Source organism: Melampsora larici-populina (genome assembly GCF_000204055.1).
Source record: "Melampsora larici-populina 98AG31 unplaced genomic scaffold MELLAscaffold_51, whole genome shotgun sequence".
In the NCBI taxonomy this organism is placed as follows: domain Eukaryota; kingdom Fungi; phylum Basidiomycota; class Pucciniomycetes; order Pucciniales; family Melampsoraceae; genus Melampsora; species Melampsora laricis-populina.
Window position 1 is genome coordinate 296262 of NW_006768815.1, and position 14820 is coordinate 311081.

Consider the following 14820-nt stretch of genomic DNA (forward strand, 5'->3'; position numbering starts at 1 on the left):
CTTTGACCTAAGATTGGAGACGTTTCTAAAACTAAACTGTGGGTTGGATCCATCGATCCAATCTCGCATGATCTTCTTAATACATTTGTCATTAAATAGATCACAGGAATATGGATCGTGATTGATCCTATGATAGTTGTCATCGGTTTACATTTATGTAAGATTTGTAATCTATTCAATTCTTTTCTAAACTAACCATAACCAAAGAAAAAGAAAACAAATCAGATAAACCATTTACAACTCACGACTTCAATCATTATTTTCTTTGATTGATTGATTGATTGATTGATTGATTGATTGATTGATTGATTGATTTCAAAAAAAGAAGAATCACTTCAATAAAACCAAATGATAACTTACCAATCTTTTCAACGAACGTTGATAAACCCCAATTTCATCCTGAGATCCAAAATTTCTTTTAGCTCTTTTAGCAACATGAGATTTAAATTCCTTAAACTCAGGTAAAACTCTTTCTTCTAATCTTTTAATTCGATTTCTAGACCAAATCGAAATAGGTAAAGTAATTAAACTTCTTAAACTTAGCGTAATCAAAATCGTTTGAGTTAAAAATGAAATATTAGATGAAATTGGTTGTGATAAGAAGATGATGGACAATTCTTGAATGGTCGTATCATATGAATTACTGATGGTTGAAAGTATTGATTGGTTGGGATTTCTTGTACTTGTGAAATTTCTTTTGAATTGATAGTTTGGTTTGAATTCGTTAAATCTTGGTTTGGAAATCAGTTTTACATTTGTTCTTCTTATGATTTGAGACCGATTGAAGAACATTTCTGTACATTTGCTTGTTCTTCTTGAAGATAATCAATTTCCAAAGTTTCATGAGCGAGAACCGAGAACCTGTGAAGTGTCCTAATCGAAGCGAAAAGAGGAACAAGCGAGCGAGCGAGAAGGCGTGAACAAATGTCACAAAGGTGACACTAACAGTCAACACAATTCAATTGAAAATCATTCGCTTGGTTTGTCCGCTCACCTGAAGCATGGCATTGGCACATCTATGATTAACGCGACATGTACCACAAAAGCGGAGATCAATTCATTTGTTGATGAACCAGATTTCATTGATTACCCCAAACCATTCAAGATCCTTGCCATATACCCAAAATACAATCCTGTCGTGTGCAATCGGATTAGCCATACAACGATATGGGATTACAAAACAAAGAAAATTAGCTAGTTTGCAAAGAAGAAAGAGAAGTTGATCAGATCAATGATTTCAACCTTTTACAACAAATCATCATCATATGTACAAACATTTTTTGAATGCTATACTATATCACATGCGTAGCTTATACATTATATATTACATTACAATATGCCCCAAGTAGTGGTAATTTTTTTACTGAATATCATTTGAAAAAAGAGTTTTGCCTATACACCGCTGCTATTAGCCCTTTGTCCCAAAAAAAAGATAATTGATGTAACAAAAAAAGTGAAATGATTCCCAAAATGAAGAAAGCCCACAAGATCCCAATAAACCCAAAGATAACAAATCGAAGAAGAGATAAGAGTCCAGTGGTAGAGAAGTCGAGTTGAAAGAAGGGGGGAAAGAGCCATACTCAACCGGCTCCAACTTCAACTTCGTCTTCCAAACCCATGTGACCTAACAACTCATCGAGGAGTTCACCATCCCTCAAAACTGATTGACTCTGAGTCCCTAACCAAACCAGTTGGTATGTGGGTCGATAATCATCCTTGTGAGGGCCCGTAGCTGACTTGCTCAAACGATTCACTTCCACATCAACTGGAAGACGTTGTGAAGAAGGAAAGATAGGGATCGATTTCCTGTGGCGTAATGTAATCGCATGACCAAACTTTTCATCAAACGGATCGCTTTCGGAGACTTTCATCACATTGGGGGCGCTTTCGGTGTACCAATCGGGTGTGAGGGATTGAAGTGCCTGTTCGGATGAATTTGTTGATACCATGATTTCTTCATCAATGCTCCCAATCGAAGCAGGTTCATCGCATCCAACACTGCTAGTACTGCAAGTACAATTACTGTCGAATCGGTTCAGTTGAGGTCTTGAAGTGGCATTGTTTGTGGAATGGGTGGAAGGACCGCTAGGAACGATGGTGAAAGATGAAGAGATCGTGTCACTTGAATCAGTCCGGAACGAGGATGAGGTGATTATCGATTCGAACGCCAAATTTTCATTGACTCCATCCCTTCTGAAGTAAAACGGGTAATTGGCATGCCCTGATTGATTTGATCCGAGAGAAATGGTTGCAAAAGTAGGTCGAGCCTTGCAGGTCGTGGATGTACGATGTGATTGGGAAGCGGCCAAAGTCGAATCACAAGACAGTTGTAATGCGTATCTGATGTCTTGTTCTTTGAGTGGTTTGCCAATCACTCCATTCATGCCTACCTTTTTGTATATTTCAATCTGTGATAAAATAGCGCAAAGAGAAAAAAAGTTAGATGTGGATAGTCAATCAAAAGTAAAAAAGATTGATGAAACCTAGCACGGACCTGCCAATCTTGCAAATCAGTTGTGACAGCACAAATGTCAATCGTTCGATTATGGTTCAAAACCAATGACTTTTGATTCGGATCTAGATCTCTAATCCTTCGACAAAGTTCGATTCCCGAAATACCAGGCATTGAGATATCCAGTAAGATCAAGTCAAAGACATGTTGAGATAACAACGCCAATGCTTGTAATCCAGATGAAGCGACTCTCAAGCTAGGTAAATGAACCAAATCGGGAGTTTTCTTGGAAAGGATTTGTCGCATGACTCTCTGTGGTGATCGAAGCGGAAGTAGCCGTTCTTTAGGTTAGTTAGCATTGATTCATGAAACAATCATGGATAAGAAGGTGTTTAGATAGATGTAACTGACTAGATTCAAATCATTATCGTCGACCACTAAGATCCTAAGTTTTAAAGATGGGGTAGTGGTAGGATTGATAGAGTTTTCCGGCTGTTTACCGTATCGATCAGGGTGAAGAGAGAATGGGGATGACATCTTGGATGGGTTTGATAAGAGTGTAGTGATGAAAGGTAAATCCAAAGAAATGTAATTTAGTGATTGGGATTTAAAGTGGATTGAAGAAGAATGAGATCGGATGAAGATAGAATGGTAAGGAAATCAAAACAAAGACAAAAACCAAAAGAAAAAAAGAGTAAAGTAGTTGTAGTTTAGGTAAAGAGGGAATAAGATATTGGGTTTTTGAAAGAAAACGGTGGAAAGAGAGAAGCAAGAGTGAAGGTAGGCTTAAGTATATAAAAACAATCGATGTCAGCTGTGATCAGTTGGCTGGCGTAGTGATCCAAATTAAAATCTTGGAGTCAATCGAAGATGGATGTGGTTCAGTTTCAGGATCTTGTGATCTCGAGTGTTAATCGTTCGATGGATATATAGCCCTTCAATGAATTCCCTAATGATTATCGTAAAAACTTCCAACAGTTTGTAAGATCACTAGAGTCTAGACTTCGGTTCAGTTAAATTTAATCATTCAAATTTCATCCTGGTCTCGTCCTGTCTTGTCCTAGTCTTCAACTGTCCCGTCCCAGTCAGTTTAACTTGATGAATTTTCTAAAAAAAAAAACAGAAGAAGCAAAAAAAAGCAGCAGAAGAGAAGAGTTCTACACAACTCACAAATCAACTGAACCAAATCCGATAAAACACCGTCTTTTTATTGAGCTTTCTTGGCCATTTCAGGAGTTAAAATGGTGATGAAAATTTATTGAACCACATGCATAGCACGGTGTCAATTCAAACTGAATTTCTGTGAAGGTCTTAAAACTCACAGCTTGATTGGTGTTCCATCACCTTTTCAGACAACGAGAGATGATTGGACTAAAAGCAGATTGATCATGAACTTAAACCAGCTGGTGCTTCACATCAACGGTCTCGGCCCGAAACGGCGGCGGTGTAGTCAGACACTCCGTGAAACCACAGCATCTAGATTCTGTTTGCCAGGGTCCCTGAAGTGTAATTCACATGAAGCTCCAAGCTTCATTAAGCTCCAAGCTTGATGACTTTCAACTACATTGGAAATCCCTCACCCTTCTCCTCGAAGGCCCTTTTCAAGCCATCGATTTCGGTCCCCGAACCTAGCTTATCCGATACCTTTTCAAGGGCTCGCTCCTTTTCTTTTCATCCATTCCTAAACTACATATGGAACCATCCGCAACAACCCGCGACATGCTTTTTTGAATCAATCCTTGGCAACCTACAACACCACTGCCTCCACTGCTTAAATTGGATTGGATATCTTCGGTCGATCGATTTCTTTCTTACATTTCAATAGAGCTTAAAGTATCATCAAGAAATCAATCACATCGAACATGAGTAGAAAAATTGACTTTCAATCTTACTTTATGATCCATATATATCTATGGAGCTTATCCACCTCTATATGACATTCAAATTGAGGTATATACCCCTTTTTTCGTTCTTTTCTTTACATCTTTAAAACCTTGCTTTCAACGCAAAATCATCAGTTTGGAAAACGTTTTTGAACTTTCATTTCATCAACGTTTCGGAGATCATACCATCAAAAAGATCTTAGTGATCTTAGATTTTCTTGATTTCAATTACACATTCGAAGATTAAACTTTTCTGGCTTATCTGTCTCTTTCCGATGCTTAGTGATCGATCAACGATCTTCTTTCACAAACGAATCACGATTTCATTCTACAAAGTTCATCTTCGGTCTCGTGTGAAGATTTCTGATGTGATCGGCTTATAACCGTTCTCTCATCAAGCGTTGAAGTTGAAGCACGAGTCTTGAGGTTTTCTCCCCCCCTTCCGAAGTAAGCCGATTTGCTAAACCGATTTGGCCACTGAAATTAGCCAAGCTTTTTTCCAGAATGATTTTTCATCATCTGCCACTCAAGAAGATTTCTTTTTGGCTGGGTGATTGGCTTCAACAAATCTACGTACTCTCCTGAGTCATGATAGAAGAGGAAAACTGTTGATCATTGGACGGATGACCAATCACTTTCACTTCTCGATCATGCTGTGCATTCTTTGAATCATCTATAATTGTCTTGTGATGTTGTACTTACTCTGTAATGGGGTAAACACAAAGCTGTGTTACCGCCTCCTGTCTCCGAGGTTTTCGGTAGCATACATTCAATCATTATTCAAGCTTTGGGCCTCAATTGGGGTGAGAAGCACATGTCACTCATTTATATTTCACTACAAATCCATGTGATCTCTAGATTATCATTGTTTGAACTTTTATCTCACCGATCTCATGTCACGGACTCACGATGGGCATGATATCAAGCAGGAATGCTTCGATTGACGCTTGTGGCAAAAAAAGTTTGGAATCTGACCTTGGATCATACCTATGTTTGCTCACAAACTCGCTGGAAATTCCCTTGCCATGGAGTTCGGCGACAACAATTTAGGAAACCGAGGCCAAAGTTGCGGCAAAAAATTGACATTTGCAATGCTGAGGTACACAAACTCTCAGCATCATCTCTGAAACATCTCGTGAATCAGACATCAAACAAGTTCAACATGAGCTTTCCCTCAAACTTTCTGGACATATATCGATAGCTATAGAGCATCAACTTGAAGAGATGAATCAATCATCCACCACATCTCCATCTGATTATACAATATCATGTGATCATCACCAACAAGAAGGTCACTCACAAGAGGAGTCTCCAATCCCGCTCATTTATTTTCCAATACTCAACTTATATTCAATTAACAATGCTGTCGAATCTCCACATGTGAGCCACGACCACTAATAATATTCTTGGCTGTTTCGTTGTACAGCTGGGATCATTCTCCTATTTATTCAGCTAACAAGCTATCGTTAACTGAGCTTTCAAGCATACTACGTGGTACTCGAAACGGTGTGCGCCTTCTTGACTATGGAAGCTCATCATAGATGCTGGACGGATATGAAAGACACATCAGAGTAAAGTTAACCAAATATTTCTCCAAGATATATGCTACTGATGAATAACAGTGCTTTGAGATATCTACCCTGGGTGTAGCTGATTCTCAATGATTGATGAGTAAAGACTCAATTCCAACATCCGTATTATTAGCTGAAAACTTTCTCTGTATTGGATTTTCTATAGATCTTCTAGATGAGTAGGAACTCCAAGTTTCACAATATGATAAAATCCTGAAAATGCAAAAGACAAAATTGACATATCAAAATTACATTGATGTCTGGTTATATGATGATATATGCATTTTATCTAGAAACAAACCCCAAGTATAGAAACAAATCAACAACAAACCAAAATGAAATCTAACTGATGTACCATTTCAAAAATCTTTTACTACAGTTTTTCAGATTGTAAGTACCCAGAAAAAAAAACCCCACAACCAAAACCTTTCAGATCTCACATATCTTCCAACCTAATATTCTTGATGATCCCTTCTTCTTCTTTCTCTTCTTCTGACTCATCTTCATCATTCCAAATCAACTTATCTAATTTACTTAATGTCTCTGACATTTGTTTAACTCGATCAATTCCTAAAACACCTAAAACATACACCCCCCAAAAAAGTTTTCAATATATCAATCCACGCTCCTTTGCACATCTTTTTACCGATCAAAAAACTAACGAAATACGTATATAGAAAAAAAGAACTTGAAACAAACCTAATTCAGTTACATAACCACTAACAAGTTCAGATCCAATACTTTCCCAAGCATCAACATTTCCAAATTCGACATTAAGTTTATCAACCACTTCAGCTTTTAACATAGTTTTCCAACTATTTAACATAGCTTCTTTGGTGACTTTAGCAGTCTTTTCACTCAAAGTGGGTCGATTTGGCATATGTGTTGGATGGATTCTATCTAGTCTGACAAGGATCAAAACTGGTGCTCCTAGAGCTCTTGCTGTATGGGCCGCCTATAAAATAGAAAGTTTTAAAAAAGACTTCAAGACATGAAAGATTGGAATTCATGGAAGTGCGACTTACTGATAAGGCACCCAGCTTACAAACCGAGCTTCCATTCGGTAAACTGTTATCATAAAAAAATCCAAATCAGCCAATTCTCATTTGTTGGTACAGACCTATCTAGATGACACTCACACTCGGTCAGCAGCTAAGACCAAGACAGGTAAAGATCCTGTTGATCTCATTAAAGCTGAACGAAAGCCCGCATCAGTCACCAACTCAATCTCCACTCCTAACTTCTTCTCTCCTTCACTTTTCTTTCGATCCTTATCCATCCTGAAGAAACCCCACCAAGTTTTGTATCTTACTTCAATTCCGTTCATCACACATCTCAATCAATAAAGAAAAACTCAACTGTGCTAAGAGATCAGGTAAACGACCTGGTATGATTTCATTCCCTTCAAATTCAATCTTACTAGGTTGAAAATCATATCGATAACCCATTCCATCACCACCTAATCCTCCAGCAACCGCTTTGGCATGATCAGAATGAAGATAAAGTTGTTCAAGATTGAGTTCAAGATCATCAGAACTGAAATTGGATGATTGTTTAGATCTCATCGACATTGGTTTCTTGGTCCTAGTCTGAGCTCGCTGGGTCGGGGGTTTGAAGATCTTTTTAGGTGTCTTTCTTCCGGGTGGTACTGCAAGTTCTGCCAATTTGGATGCCAATATCACTCCTTCATCAAATGGTTGGCTTTCAGAAATCGTTACTTTCAAGGTCTCTACTCGTTCAGGAGCTTCAACACGTTTCCAAGTTTGGGTACGTATCACATGACTCGCTAAACCATTTTTTGGAAAATTTTCGTCAGCGACGAGTGGTAAAGGTAAACAGGGGTAAACAACAATCCCTAACTGACCCAAACTCGAAAGTAAGCTATAAGTAGCACTTGAAGATCCTAATGTAAAGAGATGAAGATGTCGACCCGGAAGTTGTTTATCGTTTAGGATATTCAAGTCGCCAAAGAGCAGCTCAGATTGCGCGTGGTTGACAAGTTTGTCAGTTGCCTCTCGACATCGATCAGCTTCCCGTCCAATACTTTGAACTATAAGTTTTTCCATCTGAGGTGCCCAAGATCGAATACAAAATAACATCCAAGTGAGATAAGTTGATATGAAAGATATGTCAAATTGTGTCTTGTCAGAAGGATGATCGGATAATAACATTCATTGCTTCTCAAGAGATAGTCTTGAGGTAAACAAGCTGAACTTGGAAACTTACTTACGTCTTCTAAATTGAGTTTATCATCCAAGACCGCAGGCTTAACACTAGCTAGTACTTTATTCATACTATAAGCCACTGAAACATGGCAACTAGGCTTAGCCCTCACAAGATGCCAACAAACAACCTGTGGGTAGTAATGGATCCTCTTATGAGCCGAGGATGATGATAACTGAAATCAAGTGTAAGATATCCACCTCTGTCCAATAAGCCCAGACTCGGCATTTGAAAGCTCTTTCACGATCTAGTTCAGTTCGAAGTGTTTCAGATGATGTTTGAGGATAGAACCGAAATCCCTGTAAGACATCGTACCCATCTTCATGTGGGGTCAGAGATAAGATCATATTCCGTAAGCCTATTGTTGGTGGTGAAGACTGACGTCGCGTGCATATCCCGCTTGGATAGTTAGATACAAGGTCTCCAAAGCCCTAAACCATCAGTTCCAAAACAATGGATTGAGAGACTGCAAGATGATCGGGAGGGTTAGATGATTTCGAAAGGGACAGACACATACCTGAGTGAAACAAGATCCGGCCTGTTTGGGCCGTCTTCTTGGGCAATCTCTTCATATCCAACGTTCAAAGCAACCGGGAAAGAGACTGAGCTGGAGACATCCATTTCATTCATTCAGCTATGGCATATCGTCGACCGTTGATGAAAAGTTTGTATGACGCACGCAAGTGCTGTAGCTACTAAATGACTTTATGAATTGAGGTACATGATTAGCAACTCTTTCCTGGTAGTGATGTATGACATGTTCTGATGGAGCCAAAGGACGCACTTCTCAATGGCTGAGTGAAGGTTACTACAAAACATACAGCTGTCAGAACACCGAAAATGTCGCACATGTGAGGAAACAGTTCAATCGGACTTACTTAATCGGTGACCAATAATGAGCATCAGGCCCACCCAGCTTCGCAGAAAGACTTGGAGAATTTGCAGGGGATTCCAGCGAAGATTGCAGTCGGTAAAAGAAGACGACAAGAGAAGTACCAGGTTCCCAAGACAGGGTGGCACTGGTTCGTACTAGCTGGAGGTCTACTGAGAAGTCCAGTGCAGGAAGGTGCCGATTAATCGAGCGCTCCGAGAGTTGACCGGTGTTAAGCTGCGTCTCTGATTGCGCTTGAGGAGGTCCGAGGAAGGTGGGCGAGGTGCTGGAAGCATCGATGAAGAGGAAGGTCCAGACATTGGGAATCTGTCTTGGGCTACCAGAGAAGGCAAATAAATGAGCCAAAAGCGTGATCGGAAAATCCCAGAGATTTTAGCTCCAAGGCCAGAGCACACCCACGCTTTGCGCAAACAGCTTGGGGGTGGAGGAGCAAGAAGATGAGAATTAGGCTTGTAGAAGAGAATCTCGGTCCTGTTGAGCATATCGGATATTGTCAAGTCAGATACGATTCCAAGACGACTCATATGATTTGTTTCCATACCCTTGTCCACGAGGACGATCGGGAGGTCCACGCGTGATGAAAGAGATCACAATATTGACTGGCTGAGGTTGAGGAGGCTTTGAGCAAGCTCTAGGCTTTGGAACGACCTTGGGACTTGAATCAATAGGACAGGTTGACGGGGTGGATTTTGGTTTAGGAGAGTATGATAGGAGTCTCAGAGAGGGACTAGCGGTAGGTAGCGATGAGGGCGTAGGTGGCTCTGGTGCTGATACTGGTAATGGTGTTGATGTTGATGGGATTGGTGAGTCGAGTGAAGTGGTAGGTGTTGAAGGAGGTTCTACTAATCTAACAGTCTTCTTTTTTGGATTCTTTTGAGTGTTTTTCTTGAATCTTGTTGGACGAGGTGGTCCTAACATTGGAAACATGATGAATGCTGAGCTGATGTTGAATGTTTTGATCAAGTTTTGTTTGTGTTCTGTGGTGAGAGCTGGTCAGAGGGCGTTGTTGATCAATTCAGTGGGGCATCGTGACGGTCACTCCTCAACGGGTTACAACCCCATGGTAAAGTCTACGCTAAGCCGGATCGGATCGCAGCATCGGATCGGACCTAGGTGGATACCACAAAAAGGGTGATCAATTGCTGATCGTGACACTTCTCACTGGCACTTGATAGGCACTTCGTCTTATATGGTTGGCTTGACCTCCTTGACCAAACAGGCCTGAGGCTCATCAATTCAAGTCAGATTTTTGACCCCAGACCTCAGGTTTGAGTCACTTGTGCCTTAATCATGATATTCATACGCATATCAATTTTTTGGATTGGAATCTCTTTATTGCAGCCAACAATACTCAAAAATACCCACACATGCTGCACACCAGAACTTGGATACAATGGGAAATAAGATCAAAAATAATCTGATTCTGCAAGAATGACTTGGATGTAAAAAATGGAAGTGGTATGATTACAACAACATAGAATACCCAATTGCCAGCCATAAAATAATAGATTAAGTATAATGCTTCAATTCCACATTTGAATGAGAAAATAAAAAGGTACCACTTATTAGGAAGTAAGGTCCTAGATGCTTCAAGGTCACATAAAGATGGATACATTCAATAGAGACTTCACATGCAATGTGTAAAAGATATTCATGGAAAAGACAACAAATTACATCAGACTCTGAGTTACAAATCTTCCCAAAACCTGTATCTGGAGCAAATCAAGCTTACATAACAGGTTGTGTACCTCACTGGTGGGCTTCTTTCTACCAAAGTTATCTCCAAAGCTTCATCAGCACAATTGATCTTGATCGAAACAGTATCCTGTTTCCATTGTTCATAATCTGTAGAAATGATCTTCTTGGGGTCTGCAAAGCTTGGAATACTTCCTTGGTGAATTCTATTTTTCTATGGGGGTTGTACCAAGAGGTGTTTGCTAGATAATCTGATTGGAAATTTGTCCGATCTTACAGTGATTTGATTGCATGGACAGTGTTTTGGATTTGAAAGCCGGTGTGTTTGTATGAGTAATACAATTGTAAGACTACCAAGCAAGAATGTGGATATTAGATGTCTGTATAGCTAGCTATTTCATCCTTTGGCATTGACACACACAATTGAGATTGCTGATGCGACAAAATTCAAAATTTTCATTGGTAAAGATGACTGATGAGCAAAACAGGTTTAGTAGAAAGAGGCAATCAAGGATGTACCAGGTCAGTCATCAGTCAATCACTTACTCCTGCAATGTGTTGTAATGTGCCAGTGCAATACTGCCAGATGGAATACAAGATTTTAAAATAGTTTGCTCACTTCTAAGATCAAGAAAGGCATGAAGGTGGTACCACTAACCAATATAATGAAAGAAAGCATGATGATGACACTTTGCTCACAAGCATAATTGGAAGCGGATTTTTGTGCGGAATTGATGGTGGTGATAGTAGGATTGGTCTTGTCAATGAATATCCATACAATAGTTGTCCAGAGGCCATCATCTGGTCCCAATATGTTGTTCCACAGATGCAAGGCAGATGAAGATCAATTGCACCTAGTCATGAGAGCCACAAGATTCATCATTATATTAGTTTCTTCAATGATTCTGGTAGAACACTTCTTACCCACCAACACTATGGGAACAAAAATACTAAACCAAGTAATGACACCCATTTGTATCACTTTGACTATGGATACCTGTTTAATGACCCGCACTGCTCCAGGAAAAACTCCTGCAACATATATGACTCATAAACCAAATCAAAAGAAAGGGAATGTCAAGATATCTTCAATTCATGATACACCTTGTATCTCAGGAAGGTGAACTAACCAAGCTCCCTCCCATTGGAAAATGGATTTGAAGCCACATAGAGCCGCCCTCCCATGCATATTATCTTTACTCTTTGAATGAGCTCCTGAAATCCACACCACAGTCTTGCTGACCAACAGTATGTGATGCTAGTTTAGTGCCCTATGGGATCTCATGGAATTTGCTAGATCTACTCACAAATCAAAAACACAATGCACCCAAGTGCAAAGCAAACGGCTGAGTTGGGTTGTAATATAAGCTCTGAAAAGTCAATCAAAGATGGTTATTTGCCTTGCAAGTTTGAAGCTTGCACTCACACCTTGGTAGGAAGTGAACTCACCTTGAGTCAGGGATCCCAGATTAAAAGTCCTGAAGTGTATCTTGATGAAACAGATTGACACAGCCATGCTTAGTAGTCTACAGAGGTATTACAAAACCCATGACAACAGCATTGACGGCACATATCCCAGTCTCCAATGTGCCCCAAATAAATACAATTTAATACTCATATCCCACTCTTCCAGCTGGGAGTGACAACCAATGGCGCAAGGTAGTCACTCAGCGCTGGGTACAGCTGTGGTTGATCACGGAGGGGGTCAATAGCAGCTAATAATGTGAAGAGGTTGCAGACATCTTTTCCAATGAGGGTGGATTTTTCAGGAGTACCGGAGGATGCTTGACAGCCTGCAAGATCAAATTCAACCCAGATATGATAAGGTGTTGATGAGTGAAGCAGAATTGAGGTTCAATAGTCACTTCGCTTCGAGGCCAACTTTGATGATAATTCAAGGTTACAATGCCATCACCCCGGCAAACCATTGTTTGTTCGCAACATCATTGCTTGTGTGATCCAAAGATTTGGTATGTGTGTTAGACTTTTGCATTGTACTTCAGACCAAGTTGTGGTGAGAAATTCATTAGACAGATCTTGAAAGGTTATTCAAGAAAACCGGCATCAAGCTCAACATAGTAAAACATAGTAAAACGTATCTTCAGAAACCACGTCAATGTTTGGTAGGAGTATTTGAAGGATATATGCTTCCTTTCCTTGATGGTCCGCGCTGGAAACAGTTTGGAACTTTGCATGCTTAGTGATTCCGTAATTTCACTATCAAAGTGGCTAGGTGCGCTTGTGCACCGGAACGCGCGGATTAGGAGGCCGAAGAGTATCAGAACGTACAATGGCAAGCTTGCCTGACCTCGTCTACTGGTGATTACAAGCTAGGAGGAGGCTCATGCAACAGTGATTGCTAGAGCTCGAGGACAAATCTAACCTTCGGTCAATTGTGCGACCGGAAAATGTTCTCCGCCATAGCGGCTGGTGCTCCGTCCAAGGCACTGAGAGTCCTTTGGAGACACTCTTTAGTTCAAATTGCGGTACTTGATTCAAATTTTGCTTACCCTTGCCCATCAAACAGTTTTGAGGTTCACTGACCACATCCATTGTAAAGTTTCAAGCCAAAATCATATGAGACATCAAGTTCTGATTTGTTTACATTATTGAAAATTGATGTTGAATGGATTCAAGTTCTGATAAATGTTTCTGTTTATGATGATACAGATCACTTGTTGAGGATATACGTAGAACTTGATGGTATTTTGAAAACATTCAATATATTCAAAGCAAACATCCCTGGGGTGATTTGACAGAAATTTGTTCAATCATGAGGTGGAGTTAGTGGCGGAGAGCCATGAGTATTATTTCCGTTTGTTAAAGCGGTGGTAGTAGGATTGGACGTGTTGGAAGGATTCAAGTTATCTAACAGGCTGTCCAAGTGATTTAATGTTTGCTGATCATTTTGTTCGGGCCATTGAAGTGATATGATTGGCAAGAGTTATGTCAAAGAGAAAAGAAGTCATGAAGTCAGAATTCCATTACATCTTCAACTCAACTCAAACATACATGAAAACAATAATTGGTATGATCATGTTTTTTTGAATATCAAACCCAATGATAGGGGGATATACTAATAAGGATTGAAACGAGAACCAGGGGATAAGATATCTGTTCTCACGCGACCAGTTTCACTCAAATCATGTAGATTCTCATCTACATCCCCTACTTCTCCAAAGAACCCGTCGTCTTCCTCTGGTGGCATGTTGGAAGGATGTAGGGATGCACATGCTGACAAGACTTCAAAAATTTCCTCCACTTTTATTGTTTGTAGAAAAAGTAATATATGTTCAGTCAGACCAGGTCATCTTTTTCGAGTTTGGAAACGTTGAACACTGACATCGGGTTGGATCTTCGGGTACAATCCTTAATTCTACTGCTTCTTGCTCTTCATCTGCTTCTGCTTCTGGATCTGAACAATCATCCAATTGACAATAAATACAAGGTTGAGCCCCCGATTCTGTTCGTGAGATGGCGTGTAAACTGATGGTCGGATATGGTACGAGTAATGTCTTTGATCTTTCAGCTGAATAAAATCCAACTTCTCTTTGAACTCAAAGCGAACGAAAAAAAGAAACATGGTTTTGGATCAACATCAACCATCAAAAACAGACGACAAAAGTCAAATACCTTTCAGTAAGATATAATTTCAAAGACATGTTCTCCCATCCGGCATGACCATCAATCTTTACTGGCTCTAGCTGTAAGCGACAAATAGGCGGAAGCGAATCGAAACTAGCCGGTGTAGTCTGTGTGAGCTCAGCATGCTCAGCTGAAGTGACGCAAGAAGGAGGTCCATCGATAGTGGTGAGTGTGGTTGACATTTTTGGCGAGATGAATGTAATTTTTGGTCGATCGAATCTCAACTTTCAAGTGGTGGCTGAGTTTGTGACTGTTGACATGTGTAGACCTGTAATGTGTATGTAGCTTGGCTATTCAGACATTTCACAGATGTGCCAGGTCTCCTCGGCACTCTAGAGGCCGTCACAGCCGGTGTCTGGACAGCTTTAACCGGGATGTGTGTGTTTGTGTGACCGGGGGCCCCTTGCAGGAGTGACCCATTAAAGGCCCCCAAACACGAAAGACGACGACAGAAAACTA

General features: G+C 40.2%; 4 protein-coding genes across 4 annotated transcripts; all 4 read right to left on the minus strand.

Moving 5' to 3' along the window:
* Nucleotides 1–7: 7 nt before the first annotated feature.
* Nucleotides 8–3582, minus strand: MELLADRAFT_79070 (uncharacterized protein; the record flags this gene model as incomplete). The annotated part of the gene is made up of 5 exons (XM_007415520.1): nt 8–191; nt 361–873; nt 995–2408; nt 2495–2764; nt 2864–3582. 3 exons carry the CDS (start codon nt 2987–2989, stop codon nt 1581–1583), a joined length of 1224 nt encoding a protein of 407 aa, XP_007415582.1.
* Nucleotides 3583–6037: 2455 nt separating this feature from the next.
* Nucleotides 6038–6713, minus strand: MELLADRAFT_73045 (uncharacterized protein; the record flags this gene model as incomplete). The annotated part of the gene is made up of 2 exons (XM_007415519.1): nt 6038–6485; nt 6606–6713. Coding segments are annotated over 2 exons (251 nt in total), but the record flags the coding sequence as incomplete, so codon positions are not given.
* Nucleotides 6714–10691: 3978 nt separating this feature from the next.
* MELLADRAFT_67242 (uncharacterized protein) lies at nt 10692–11689 on the minus strand (the record flags this gene model as incomplete). Its single annotated transcript, XM_007415518.1, has 5 exons — nt 10692–10727; nt 10754–10930; nt 11263–11295; nt 11375–11517; nt 11641–11689. The coding sequence occupies 5 exons, from the start codon at nt 11687–11689 to the stop codon at nt 10692–10694; spliced, it is 438 nt and encodes a 145-aa protein (XP_007415580.1).
* Nucleotides 11690–13792: 2103 nt separating this feature from the next.
* MELLADRAFT_111193 (uncharacterized protein) lies at nt 13793–14543 on the minus strand (the record flags this gene model as incomplete). Its single annotated transcript, XM_007415517.1, has 3 exons — nt 13793–13977; nt 14060–14265; nt 14350–14543. 3 exons carry the CDS (start codon nt 14541–14543, stop codon nt 13793–13795), a joined length of 585 nt encoding a protein of 194 aa, XP_007415579.1.
* Nucleotides 14544–14820: the final 277 nt, after the last annotated feature.